The sequence below is a fragment of the Camellia sinensis genome, chromosome 3 (assembly GCF_055761805.1).
Source record: "Camellia sinensis isolate YWXY chromosome 3, ASM5576180v1, whole genome shotgun sequence".
In the NCBI taxonomy this organism is placed as follows: Eukaryota; Viridiplantae; Streptophyta; class Magnoliopsida; order Ericales; family Theaceae; genus Camellia; species Camellia sinensis.
In genome coordinates, this window is record NC_138963.1 from 10,203,847 (window position 1) to 10,218,150 (window position 14,304).

At 27.7% G+C, this 14,304-nt stretch overlaps 1 protein-coding gene across 1 annotated transcript; it reads right to left on the reverse strand.

Annotated features, from left to right (window-relative positions):
• Positions 1 to 4,199: 4,199 nt before the first annotated feature.
• LOC114321816 (protein trichome birefringence-like 3) lies at positions 4,200 to 12,488 on the reverse strand. The gene is made up of 6 exons (XM_028269047.2): positions 12,162 to 12,488; positions 10,605 to 10,851; positions 8,969 to 9,140; positions 8,059 to 8,258; positions 7,785 to 7,943; positions 4,200 to 4,824 (listed from the first exon to the last, which is right to left on the reverse strand). The coding sequence occupies exons 1-6, from the start codon at positions 12,481 to 12,483 to the stop codon at positions 4,491 to 4,493; spliced, it is 1,434 nt and encodes a 477-aa protein (XP_028124848.2). The 5' UTR covers positions 12,484 to 12,488; the 3' UTR covers positions 4,200 to 4,490.
• Between the last annotated feature and the right edge of the window lie 1,816 nt (positions 12,489 to 14,304).

Below are 14,304 nucleotides of genomic sequence, written 5' to 3' on the forward strand. Positions count from 1 at the left end.
AAAAATATATTAAAAAAATATAAAGTGATGTGATTTAAAAAAGCTAAAAAATAAAAAAAAAAAAACTTTTAACCAGCTTACCAAAATAGGCCTAAGTATCTCGAATAATCTATCAATTTTCTATTAAACCTCTTACGTGAGTGTGGGATCTATACTGTTACAACCTAAACCCGCCCTTATAAATTTAACGTCATGATCGGCCAGTAATCTTAGATTACCTACGGCCTCTATATATAAAATCAATTGAATATAAATTATGAAGCTTAGTGGAAGCAAGTTAAAACATAAAAGTAATCCATTGAGCTGTGCATATATAAAAAGACTTCATATTGAAACTGTACAACCATTCAATAAGTAAGTGCATACATTACAAAAAGTTTTAAAAACAAACATCCAGTCCACATATCCAAACTTGACAAGTCATACTTACTCAAAAACCTCTATATTCAAAGCAAAAAGGGATTTAGACTTTGCTTGGCTCCACACGAGTCCAAGTTGGCTTCTTCTCAGAAGCTCTACAAAAGGCTAACAACGGGGTGACTCCGAGGCAATCTCTATCCTTGATGCTTAACTTGTTCACCTACACACACATATACATATATATATATATATATATATATACATAAATAGTGAGCTACTGCCCAATGAGTAATAACAGATTAAAGAGGTTATACGAATGAAATTCAATAACAAACAAATATCAATTTCACATTTCTAGTTAATCTTGACATCAATAGCCATTTCATTCAAATCATGTAGCACATCTAGTAAAGTTACAACGCTTTAATAACAATGGGACCACGAGGGTCATTCAATGGGACCACGATGGGTCTAACATAAAAAATTTCTGTGTTTTGATTGATTTGATAGGCCACGGTATTTTTTTCTCCGGAAGAGGGCCAATGGGCCATGGTATTAATTTTTTCTAGGCAAGGGCCTGTTGAACAATTAAGTCATGATATTAATTTCCCCCAAGCAAAGACCTATTAAACAATAGACCTTGGTATTATTTCCTCCAGGCAAAGACTAATGGGCCATGGTATTGTTTCTTCCAAGCAAGGGTCTCACTAAAGAATAACACGAATACATTTTTAAAAGGGAACTTCATTTATTCATAAGAAAATAACGTTTCAATAAACTATTCAATCAATCAATCATATATCGATTTCGAGAACAAAAGCAATTTCAAAAATAAAGATAATTTGAACATATCTTTATAAAGTTACTACTCACAGTGGGTTAAGTTGTCACCAGGCCTCTGATGTCCACCTAAACAAAACACAAAACAAAAACACAATTGAAGTACCATTCGATATCCATTTTGCTTTAATTCAACTCTTCTTATATGTTTCTAACTCATTTTATGATTATATGAGTCCAATTGGTGCTTAAGAGTACTAGAAATAACATGAGGATGCAAGTATGCACTTAAACGAGTTAGTCAAAATTTGCTGAAAATAGGGTTTCCGCTCGAGTGGTCTGCAAATCTCTATAAAATGAATAAAATTTTACGTAACTTCTCTGATATTATATGTAACTGTGATAAAAATAAATAAAATTTAGTTGATTCTAAATCATTTTTGCTAAATATTATAGATAAAATTTTTAGATTATTAGTTAATTTTAAAAATTAATTTTTGATTATTTATTTATAGCCGTGCATAGCACGAGTAATTATGCTAGTTAACTAATTATTACAAACACAAATGAATAAACTAATTATCTAATTATTAACTAATTATTACAAAATACGAATCTCAAAAGCGACTAATCTAAGGAATTGAATGAGTGGCGAGGAATCGCGTCCTATAACGATTCTGGTTTAGACTCCATCCATTTTATATTCCGGACTCGGATTTCATGGTTTCGTATTGTTGTTCATATCTTGCTTCCCTTATACATCCTTAAATTTGGCTATTGGGTTGTCATGCTTGTGATTGGGACAAGTTGATTGCTCAGTTTCCAAACTTTTGTTTTTCAAAATTTTGCTCTTCCGCTCTAGCGGATTTTACAAACTTTTAGTACTTTTTGTAGGTTTACAAAATTACTGGATGATGAATTCATGGAGAGAGAGAGAGAGTGAGTGTGTGTGTGTGTTTGTGTGTGTGAGAGAGAGAGAGAGAGAGAGAGAGAGAGAGAGAGATTGAGGGTGAATTTTGATTGCTCTGATGAAGAGCACTGTGGTGGGTTGTGCATAGGATTTATAAGCAGTGCATCATGAGAGCGTTCCAACATTGGGGACAAATGCTAATACTTATTTCTTAGTCCATAATTTAGGATAAATTACACTTAATACCCTTGCGCTTTTATGAAAATGGGGACAACTAATTAACCAGACAATGGGTTTTCTTTTTTCCTCATCATTACCCCTATATAAGTAAAAAGTTTAAAAATAATTATGGGTTCATATAATTTGAAAGTGGATATGATACTATACCAAAAAGATTTGCTTTATTGAGAGAGGATGTAAAACACCCGTCTTTAGTGAATTTGTCAAAACTATAATTTATTTTGATAAGTAAAATTTCAGTTTGGTGTTTGCTTTCCCTAAAAGTGTTCGGTAAGGTTGAGATGGCTTTATTCTGATTGATCCAATTTTTAACATAGATTGCTTTGGAAAGCTAAGAATGGTATATATATTTATGAAAAAAATGTTTAAAACCTACCCCCAAAAAAAATATTTCTTATAATTTGATTTATAATAATGTGACTTGATACATATCAATTTTTTATTTATCATATATTTAATTGTGTAAGATTTATCTGCTTTATCAGATTATTACGAATAATATTAAGAATCTAAATTATAAATTTCGAACATTAGTCATATTTATGGCTTTTGTGTCTTTCACTTTAATATGTTTGCTTTCCTTCCCTATGAGGGGGTTCAATCTGTCACACTATATATATGCCTTGTACTTATATTCTGCACATTTGCCCTTTTAATGTGCAGTTAATAACAAAGGTAGTTGCGGGGGCATTTAAGTGTAGCTGCATTTTATGGTGCAGCGAGATAATATATGACTTGATAAAATAGTGGCGGTCCTTTAAATGATACACTAATTTTATCAACAAATTAACAAATTTAGCTATTTAAAATGTTGACGATAAAATAAAATAAAATAAAAAGAAAAAAAGGAAACTCCATATCCTTATCGACTAATGCTCTATATGTTAATGTCATTGGCAGTATTTAGGCTTGGTTTGGAAATATGCTTTTTTAGTAATTTTTTTAGCTTTTTATGAAAAAATATACAGAAAAGTAGAGAGAGTAATTTGATAACGTATAGTAACTTTTTAATTTTTTGACTAAAATATAAAGTTGACAAACGAGGCCTTACTTAAGGCTGATCCAGATGGTTATTTTATTTATTTTTTAAATTTTCATGAAAAAATTTGCAAGGGTAAATAAAGTAATATGATAATTTTCAGTATTTATTTTTTTAGCTAAAATTCTTGATCGCCAAATGAGGCCTTAAACCCTTCAATTTTTTCTCTAACTTGTCTTATTTGATTAGTCAAAAAATCAATACAAGAAGTAAATTTACTTTTCTTACTTTTTTTTACATATAACTTCGTAAAAAGTTAAAAACATACTAACAAAAGTCGATCCCCAAACAATAATTCATATAAGTTTCAATTCTTTTAAGAAAAATGATCTTTTATGGATTTATTTTATTTGTCTTTCTGGTGATTGAATAAAAAGAAATTAACATATTCAAGGTAATTATTTATTTATAAAGGGTAAATTATAAATATACCTCATGAGATTTGATTAAAATATGAATCGTCTCCTGTGATTTTAAAAATTACATTCCACTCTTGAGGTTTCTAATTTCATAACAAATCGTCCCTTTTATTAATAAATCATTAAGTCAATTAACAGTTTTTAATGATGTTAAAAATATATTTCAATTAATAATTTAGGTAATTTTATTATTGTATAGGAGAACAATTATGAATTTCATTTTTTAGTTAATTCTATTAATAAATTTTTTTAATAAAGGGATATTTGTAATTTTTCAAACCATAAGAAACAATTTGTATTTTAAACAAACTTCATGAAGTATATTTATAATTTACCCATTTATAAAATACCGTCTCAAATCACCCTATTTCATTATATCGAAATGTGTAATGTAAAAATACATCAAACATTCTAAAGCAAACTTTTAAAATTAATCACAAACACCATCATAGACTGTAACAAACGAAACCGAGATCATTTTGAATGGTTTGATGTACAATTGAAGGTAGTACTAACTTTTAAATAAAAAAAAATAAAAAATGGAAGACATAAAAAATAAAAAAATTGGCACAAAGAAAGTTGGGGACATAATTGGCATCTTGTTCCCAAAGAAACACAGAATTTGGAAAATAGAATTAATTTTTATCAAATATAGTGAGATCTATACTTGAAATGAATCTCAAACATTCAATTTTTTTTAAAATTTTTTTTTAGATAAATGATTTTCTTTCCATTTTGTGGGCTACAAGTAAGCTAAAAAGATTTGATTCCACGTATCAGGAACACCGGGCAAGCACCAATGAATGCAGTCCGCATAGCGTAAAGGGTCAGTTTTTTGCTCATCAGTCAACAATTGGCCTCCCAACTCATTGTAGATCGAAGCGTGACCGTCGATTCTGTACTCAGATAACTGAGTTATGTTGATGAATGTCACAGGGAATTTCATTTTCCTAACCACGTTGGATACAATGCTCATTATGTGTTTGTTAGAGCCAGTCCCCCAGTGGCCTCTCTTCATGACTGGCCTTGTTTCATTGAAGCATTTAATTCCATCTTTCTTGTTCCAGTCTTCACTCCTGAAGATAAGAGACTTGTGCAGTCATTATATTGTAGTAGGAAAAAATCAGATTAGTGTATCTCAAAAAAAAATAATTACAAATTAATGAATTTTTTTTTTTATAAATATTAATAATTAAATTTATAATTTTTTTTTTTTTTTTTGTGATTTTGCATTTTCTTTTCCTGACACCATTATTCGGTAATAACTCCCATTGTAATCCCGTAAATTACAATTTACCTTTTCTGTTTAGCCATTTTCTTACTTTGACTCTTAAAATTTATTTTTTCTTACTTTAATTTTCATGTTTTAATTTTTTCTTAAAATTGTCTTCTAGTAAAAAATTTATAAAAAATAACACATGATAGTTACGTAACATAAAAATATTTATTATATATATCATTTTGACACAAAGTTAAACTCTAATATAATAAAATATTTTTTTATATTATGTGACAGTTATCATGACATTTTCTGTCTAATTTTGAATAAAAGTTAATTTTAAAAGTAAAATATAAAAAAATTAAAACATGGAGGGACAAGTGGAAAAAATAAATTTTAAGAGCCAAATACCTCTTTGGGGAAAGAGGTTAAAGCAGTTTTTTAGGTTTCAATCTTTTTGGGTCATATTATTTCTCTATTTTTTACACATTTGTTCAAAAAAAAGTCAAAAAATTAACTTTTAATCTACTTCCCAAAAAGCCAAATATAAAAGGGACAAAAGTAATTTACTCTATTGTAATCTGATCTAAATATTTCAATTTTATTTTTAAATTTATTTATTTTTAACTACAAGATAAATTACAAATATTAATTTTTGATCTAAATAAAAGATAAGAGACTTGTCCTTTTTTTTTAACATGAAAATTTTGGGGAGACATCACAACATTTAGAGGCCCTAATCTTAGGATAATTGATTGACGGCCAGATTTAATCAATCTAAAAGAAGGGATTCATCACCGAGGCACTTAATGAAATTTAAGAATTTGGTTAAAAGTTATTTTTTAACTATTAACTTATTTTGGGTTAAATTACCTTTCTATTTTTTTTACATAATTAAAAAAAAAATCACAAAGTCAATTTTTAATATACTTTTCAAAACAAACTTAAATAGTTGTTTGGGATGTGTTATATGAGTGCACTTTTTGATTTTTTTGTTAAAAAAGTAAAGAAAAAAATATGTATATTTAGGATAAATTTTTGATTTTTTACGAAAAAATATGTAATAAAATATTATAGTAAAATCATAATAACAATTTTACCTTTTTGACTTTTTAACTTTTTGAGTAGTTAAATTCAAAAGGCAAAATAATAATTTTGCCACTTCCCTCACAAGCTATCTATGAATAATATAATTTTTTTAATTTTTTAAATAACTTGTTAATTTTTTTTAATTTATCCCAAACAAGATCTTATATCAATCGAAAGACTATATAGATCTTCAAATTAAAAAATAATAATAATAATAATCAACTAGACAAGAGGGCTGCCTCTCCACCGCGAGGAATTGGACTATACGTGCCGAAGAATCCAACCCAAGAGGGCTGCCTCTCCACGAGGCCACCACTCCCAATGGAGAGACTGGTCCTTTGTTGCTTTCCCCTTGCGTGTCTCACGTGGCTGGATCAATCTTAATTTTTTTTTTATTTGGAAATCCTTTGGTTTTAAATATTTAAAAAATTTTTTTTTATGATGATTAAACAAAATGTAAGTATAATATTATTTAAAGAAAATATTTTTTATTATCATAGTCCCAAAAATAATTTGCCAATAAAAAATTTGTAAGTCAATTTTTGTGTAGTTTAATTTTAATTTTTGATCTAGAAGATAAATTATAAATATTAATTTTTGATCTAAGAGACAAGAGACTTGTCCTTAGTTGCCTTTTCTTGCGTGTCTCACGTGGCTGGATCAATCTTTAACTTACTATTTTTTAATTTGGGTGACAATATTGCCATCTTGTGCCACCAACCTTTGGGTTTAAATATTTTTTAAAAAGAATATTTTATGGATATTTTATAGTTTGGTCATTGAACAAAAAGTAAGTATAATATTATTTAAAGAAATTGTTTTTTATTATCATAGTCCCAAAAATGATTTGTCAATAAAAAATTTATAAGCCAATTTTTGTAAAGTTTACTTTCCTTTTAATACACTTGACTTTTTCAAACAAGTATTATAACTCACTAATTATTTGATGGAAAGTTATAATGGGCATTTTATTGGATCAAAATTTTACTTCGAGAAACTTTATCTATTTAAATTGTTTATTTACAAAAATACTAATGTTTGATAATTTTAATGATGTGGAAAGTACGCATGTGAAGGTGGAGCCCACACTCCTCTCTCTATCTATCTCTACTCTCTTTCTCACCTCACTAGAGTTCTATCAGTGTGTTTGATTTGAGTTTTTTGAATTAAGTTTTTTGAAAACTGGAGTTTTTTGGTTTTCGTATTTTTTTATTTTTAGTGAATATTTTTAAAATTTTAAATATTTTTTTTACTTTTTTAGATGCACCTTACTTAGATGTATCTAAAAAGTAAAAAAAATGTGAAAAAATATTTTAAAAAATTAATAAATACATAAAAATACAAAATATGTACAGAATTCTCGTTTTTTTTTTTTTTTATATTTTTGGTATTTAGTGAATTTTTAAAAGGTTTCTTTCAAAAATTTTTTACTTTTTAAGTATATTTATGTTAGGTATGTCTAAAAAGTAAAAAAAAATTACTTAAAATATTAAAAAAATTCAGTAAAAACAAAAAAAATACAAAAAATAAGAAAGTAGAATTTTCTGAAAAGAGTTTTTGGAAAACTCTAACCAAGCATAATTGTATTTTTTTTTGAACGGACACTAGAGTTCCATTTAAAGCTCTCAAATTAGAGCTATGTATCTTTACTGTTACAAAAATACCATTACCAGATTATTATGATAATAAATTTTGTATAAAATTTTGTTAGGAGAGAGAGAGAGAGACCTTGTGTGAGTAGGGGACATAGTAGTGAAGAACACGCGAGTTTTGTTAGGATCAATGTTTGAATCAATCCAGTTAGCCCATGTCTTCAATCCAATTTTATAAGCAATTGGTGTATCCAACTCTTCTGCCCCTTCTTCCCCATTTCCAAATGATCCCCATCTGTGTGTTCAATCAGACATTTTTCGTTGCAATCAAGGTTTATTTTAAATGTAAGCCTCGCAATACATAAGTTAAATATAAACCGTAAAAAACTTTATGATGAGAGAAAACTTACAGAGAGTTGACCTTGAGACCACTCATCCACCAAACATAAGTATTGAAGGCCAAGATATCCACACCTACCCAGAATTTGGCATGCTTGGAAACTGAATCCACTCTTAATATCCTACTCTTTGGATCTGCTATTATTGGGTTATCTGAATTTGACTCCACTAGAAATGGAGCCCAATAGAACTCTATTGTTGCATTGTATTCCTGATTAATCATACATGCAAGAATTTCATATGAGATCCCATGAGAAAAATAAAAATTGATAAATTTGAGATTTAACACCTAGATAAATTGTTTTTCTTTTCTTCAAAAAAGATGAAAATTAGTTTGATAAAAAAAAATGAAAAGCACTTATGATTTTCGGATGATTTTCTCTTTTTAGGGGCAAAATTGTGCAATTAAACAAAAACAAGAGTGTGAGCCTCACATTTTTGTGGGCTTTCCCACCTTATTTTTGTTCTCTACATTTCATTATATTTCATACAAGCATCACTTACAAGAACTTTGAATTATCAAATTAATCATATATAAAAGGGTGGATCATATGCATGGTCGCAATAATTTGTCTCTTACGTCAATTGAATCTATATAATTTTAGTTGTAACAATTTTACTTTTTAATTTGTTCTATTGCATCAATTCAGTATTGTCGATAGCTTTTGTTAAAAAAGAGGACATATATTAAGGGAAAAACAATCTATTTAAAAGAAATAGACCATTTTAAGTAGAATATTAACCCCTCAATGACTTTGACACAAGTGAATGGACTGTTACATTAAAAAATTAATTTCCAAAACGACCCCAAAATTCAAATGAAGTGTTAAGTTTAAGCCTTTTTTTATGGGTGTTTGTTAGAAGTCATTGTTGTCAAACATCATTTTTTTAACAGTCCTTGAGATGTGAAGTAATTGTTACCTTGGCTTGGAAGACTGCATGAGAGTGGTCTCGTCGCATGGACTTGTGTTTTTCAGGTATAATGGATTCAACAAGGCAAACGAACGATTCCCACTGATTTCTTTGTAATGAATCTCCTACAAACATCAGCCTCTTTCCCCGAAGCTTTTCAAGTGCAATTTTAGGATTAAACCTACGTCACATGACAAATGTTGAGTTTATCAATAAAAGGGCGGTCAGAAGCCGTTTAATTTTTAGGAGACTTACGTTTAGGTACTAATAGGTGGGTTTATTGTCTAATAGATTTTGTGAGAATTAATGACATTTTTTTTATCAAATATTATTAAAAAATATCACTAATTATTAATTTTTAGCAACAGATTGAAAATTTTATCACAAAAAATGTTACTAATTATAAGTTTTAGCGACCGTTGAAAAAGAATTCTCACAAAAAAGTCGCTAACTTTTAACTTTCAGCGACAGTTTCAAAAATTCGCCACAGAAAAACGTCACTAATTGTTAAATTTTAACGACATGTAAAAATTATCATAAAAAATAATTTTTAGCTACGATTATTATGACCTATTTGTAAATTATCATAATTTGTATCAAAGTCTATAAATGCAAATAGAAAATAAATGGATTAGATAATATTTTTGAAAAGCAGACTCCAATAATAAATTTGGTAAATCTTGTACATCTATGTGTTTTTTGTGTTCAAGTTTATTTCTGTGCTCTTTGCATTATTTTAAAAAATATCATGAATAAACTATGTACCTCAAAAATAAAATATACAATGTAAATTCAAAATTGATATCGTTGGGTATGCTTTGGCCCTTGCACATGCTTTGGTGTATGTGTCAATCCACTTGGGTTACACTATAAACAATACACAGTTCTACTTTAGTTTATTTATTAGAGTAACGTTAGACGCTTTAAAATTTTTATTAAATTTTTTACCAAATATTTTACATAGATATGAGACCTATATGATATGGGTCTCACACCCATGTAAAATATTTAATAAAAAATTTAATAAAATTTTAGAGTTTCTAACATTTTCTATTTATTAATGTACTTCCATTGTATTATCTAGTACTCATTTCTTATTACATTAATAATCTTTTTTTCTTTTTTTTCCTGTTGGAAGAAAACTATATATGTTTCAGACATGTTTTTGTTTTGCTTAAAGTTTTAGGATAGATGCATAGTATTGGTCTACAAAATACTAATGTCGCATTATTTTGATTTTAAATTTTGTAAAATTATTCTATTAGTCCAAATTATTTGTTTGATACAGGGGGAAAAAATGATACATTCACGTATAGAAATTTTAAACTTTTTTTTTTACCAATTAAAAGATCTCATTAAGTACTTTTAATTTATGAAAAAAAAAAATTTGAACAAAACATATTATTTTAAAATTTTTATTTTTTGTGCCAAACAAATAAATAATTTGAGACCGAGATGGAGGTAGTAATAAGAACATGATTTTTTATTTTATTTTTTTAGAAAAAAACAAAAGGAGAGAGAGCAATAGGACGAGGACTTTACAAATTATCCATCCTAATATTAGTCTCTTGTTGAAACACGCTTAATTGAAAAGTTCTGATAAGATCCGATGTATTAGTTTTTTCTGAATATGAATTTTGCATACCTAGGCAAGATGCAGTCATCAGGCTGCCATTCCCAGTGAAGGTAATCAGAATCATTATCAGGGCGTCCATTCTTAACACAAGAGAATTGCCTATCAACGTGTGGGCAACTCCTGTCTGTGTACAATGGTTTAAGTGAATTGTTGAAGACCCACTTTCCATGAGCTAGGCTGCACTCATTTGGGTCGAACTCAAACCTGTCATCTACTTCAGACTTCACTATCTCTTCCTCCTCTGTACTTCTCTCATCTGTTGTTTCAACATTTCCATCACAACACAAAACAAACATCTCACACTCATTATCATTAATCTTATTCATCAGTAGTAGCTACAAAAACACAAACTCAATTGCTATATATTATTTAATTTTCAGATTTTGAATTCAATCATATAGTTTAAAATCTTGGCCATGTAACTACTTTGATAAAAATAAATATCAAAAAAATAGTTTTAAATTTTTAAAATTATTTCTAACCTTTCAAAAGACAAAATTATATAAAAACAATAAGTGATTTTGATTTTTTTAAATTTATTTATTTCACTAAATTAATTTTTAATATTTTAAGAAAAAAATTTGAAAGAAATTTTTGAAAATCAAACCAAACAAAATGATCATATGAGCATACATGGCGTGTCCCGCCACTTCTAATTTTATATTATATAAAATCGATACTTCTCTTGGTGTGACTGTCATTTTTTTTTTAATTTCTAAAATGCCCCCCAAACATGATAATTTCTCTAAATTGCTTCAATTCTTTTAAATCTAATTGTTTCAAACAACTGTTGTATGTGCCTACCTCTAATATATATATATATATATATACATACTATTATATAAAACCAACCAACTCGCTCGGTGTTGTGTGAACAGGATAATGAAGTTGTGTAAACATCTAATGTCAAAACTATACGGATAAAAGTCAATTTTTACATTTGTTTCTGGTACTCTCATGTGTAATTGTTTAGCAAACAAAAATATTAGAAATCCAAATATTTTACCAAAAAAATTACCAAACATTCACTTAAGTGTAGACTCCTTACACATGTGAGACTCATGTGAGTATTTAATAAAATTTTTGATAAATTATTTTATACTCATAACATTACTCGTTTAGCAAATATGTAAAAATACTTCCAATGAAGTCTAGTTGCAAAACTACCTCCAATTTCTCACTTCCTCTCCCACAACATATCATCTTTTAAACTCAACACATGTATCACATGAGGGGATACATGTCATACATGTCACTAAACTATTAGGCCATGTGACCTGCCATCTAAGGTCCACCAAAAAATATTTACAAAATTTTATTGTCAAAATGTCAAATTTTTAAACGCTTAATAAGATAAAATTACATTTTGAAGTTCAGCAAACCGCTCCATGCAATCCAAAAAAAAATTGAAGTTTTGTCACTTTTTTTTCCCAAAATTATCCACATTGTAAACTACTTCAATAATTGCTAACAATTTTCAAATTCAACCAATCATTTTATTCATTTAGAGGTAAAATTACAAATGGGATGCGTTTGCACCCACTGCGAACATAAATATACACATACCTGTTATAGACTTGATAGATTTTGCAATAGCACCTCGTTTAGAGCAGGATTTGAAACTGAAAAAGGAGGTGCTAGAAGAAAGAGAGCTTATCCTTTCAGTGTACAAGAAAGCAATGAAGGCAGAAATGCAGATTACGACGGCGACAATGGAGAGAGGTCGCCGCCCACGCGGAGCTTTCATTGTGCTCATTGGAAAGAAGAGAAAGAAAGAAAATAGTTGAGAAGTGTGGATGGTGGAGCAACAGAATGATGCATGAGGAGTTTGAGAAAGGTTTTGGAGGAATTTTATTTGGTTTTTGAGTAGGAGTGAAGCTAAAGTCATGCATATGTATGGTTGGGTTTTTGGGTTGTATGCTCTTTAATTAAAAGTAGGGTTATAGTTTGATTTAAATTTTACATTAATTTTTATAATTTTAAATTGAACAATTTGATTCATCTACTTTAAGTTCACTTTTAATTTAGTTCTTTTATTCAAATTTGAAGTCAAAATTAATCACTCTGTTTGGTTTCAATTTTCAAAATTCACCTTTTCGAAAAATTTTATTTTTTCGTTTTTCATATTTTTTGTTTTAACTGAATTTTTTTAATATTTTAAGCATTTTTTTTTTAAATTTTTAGACACACCTAACATTAATACACTTAAAAAATATAATATTTGTGATTTTTTTTATAAAAAATTCACCAAATACCAAAAATATAAAAAATATATACATGAAAATTTAGTACATTTTTCATATTTTTATATATTTATTATTTTTTTAAAATATTTTTTTACAAATATTTTACTATTTAGATACATCTAAGTAAAGTGTATCTAAAAAAGGGAAAAAAAAAATTGCTTAAATTTTAAAAATATTCACTAAAAACAAAAAAACACGAAAAAAATTCAATTTTTAGAAAACTAAATTCAAAAAACTGAAATCAAACTCAATAATTTTTAAGATAGCAAGTAGAAGAAATTAATGAAAATTATAACAGAAGGACCAAATTAAAATTGGATTTAAAATGTATGGACCAAGTTATTTAATTTGAAATTATATAAATTAAAATAAAATTTGGATCAAACTATTGAGGTGAATAGTGTAATTAACCCATAAAAGTATGTAATGGGGTGGGTTAGAAGTAAGGTGGAAGGCTAACATCTTTCTGCTCTGCATATCGTGTATGCATGTATGATGAGCCAACCACAGTATTGTGTGCTATTGTTTTCAAGTTGCACCTTTATGGTGTTCATTAGGTGGGACAGCTTCTCTCTCTCCTGACTTGCACTTACAGTTACATATCTGCCATAACAGGTTAAACTTATCAATCATATGATTCAACTTGATAGATAGTTGTATATTTTGTATGCACATAGTGAAGAAGGGAATTTAAGTTCAATGTTTTGTGTACAACTTGTATTTAGATTTAAGGTTGTAAATCGAAGAAATAGATAGGTGGGTTGAATTCATTTTTGTTATAATTCACATCACATTAATAAGTATATTAAAGTTAAATAATGCTTACAATTGTTATGTATCAAGAATTTTTTTTACCTTTTTATATCACCAGGTATGTGGTAAAATATCATTTGCTTTTATTAATTTCTTAATAATTTTTTTAAACAAGGTAAGTAATCATTTATGTTCATGTAGACAATAATACAAAATGATAAACTAATGAAACTGTTGATACAATAGAACTCACATAAAATTTTATCAATACGAAATAGTTTTAAATGTATTATACCAAATAATAAACAAAATGTAACACAAAAAATTATAAACGAAACATTATTATCTGAATAATCTAGATCAAAAAAATAATTAAAAAAAAAGGATAAAATTAAAAGCACACCCCTGAGATTTATTTAAATTACAAATTACCCCTACAGTTTTAAAAATTACATTATGCCCCTAAGGTTTCTAATTTCAGAACAAATAGATCATTTTATTAATAAATTATTAAGTTAATTAACAGTTTTAAATAATGTTAAAAAATTTAATTAATAATTCAGATTATTATATTATTGTATAGGTGAACAATTAAAATTTTACTTTTTCAATTAATTCTGTTAAATAAAAAATTATGATAGGAAGGTATTTGTAATTTTCCAAACCACATGGGGCAATTCGTATTCTAAACAAATCTCAGGGAGTGTACT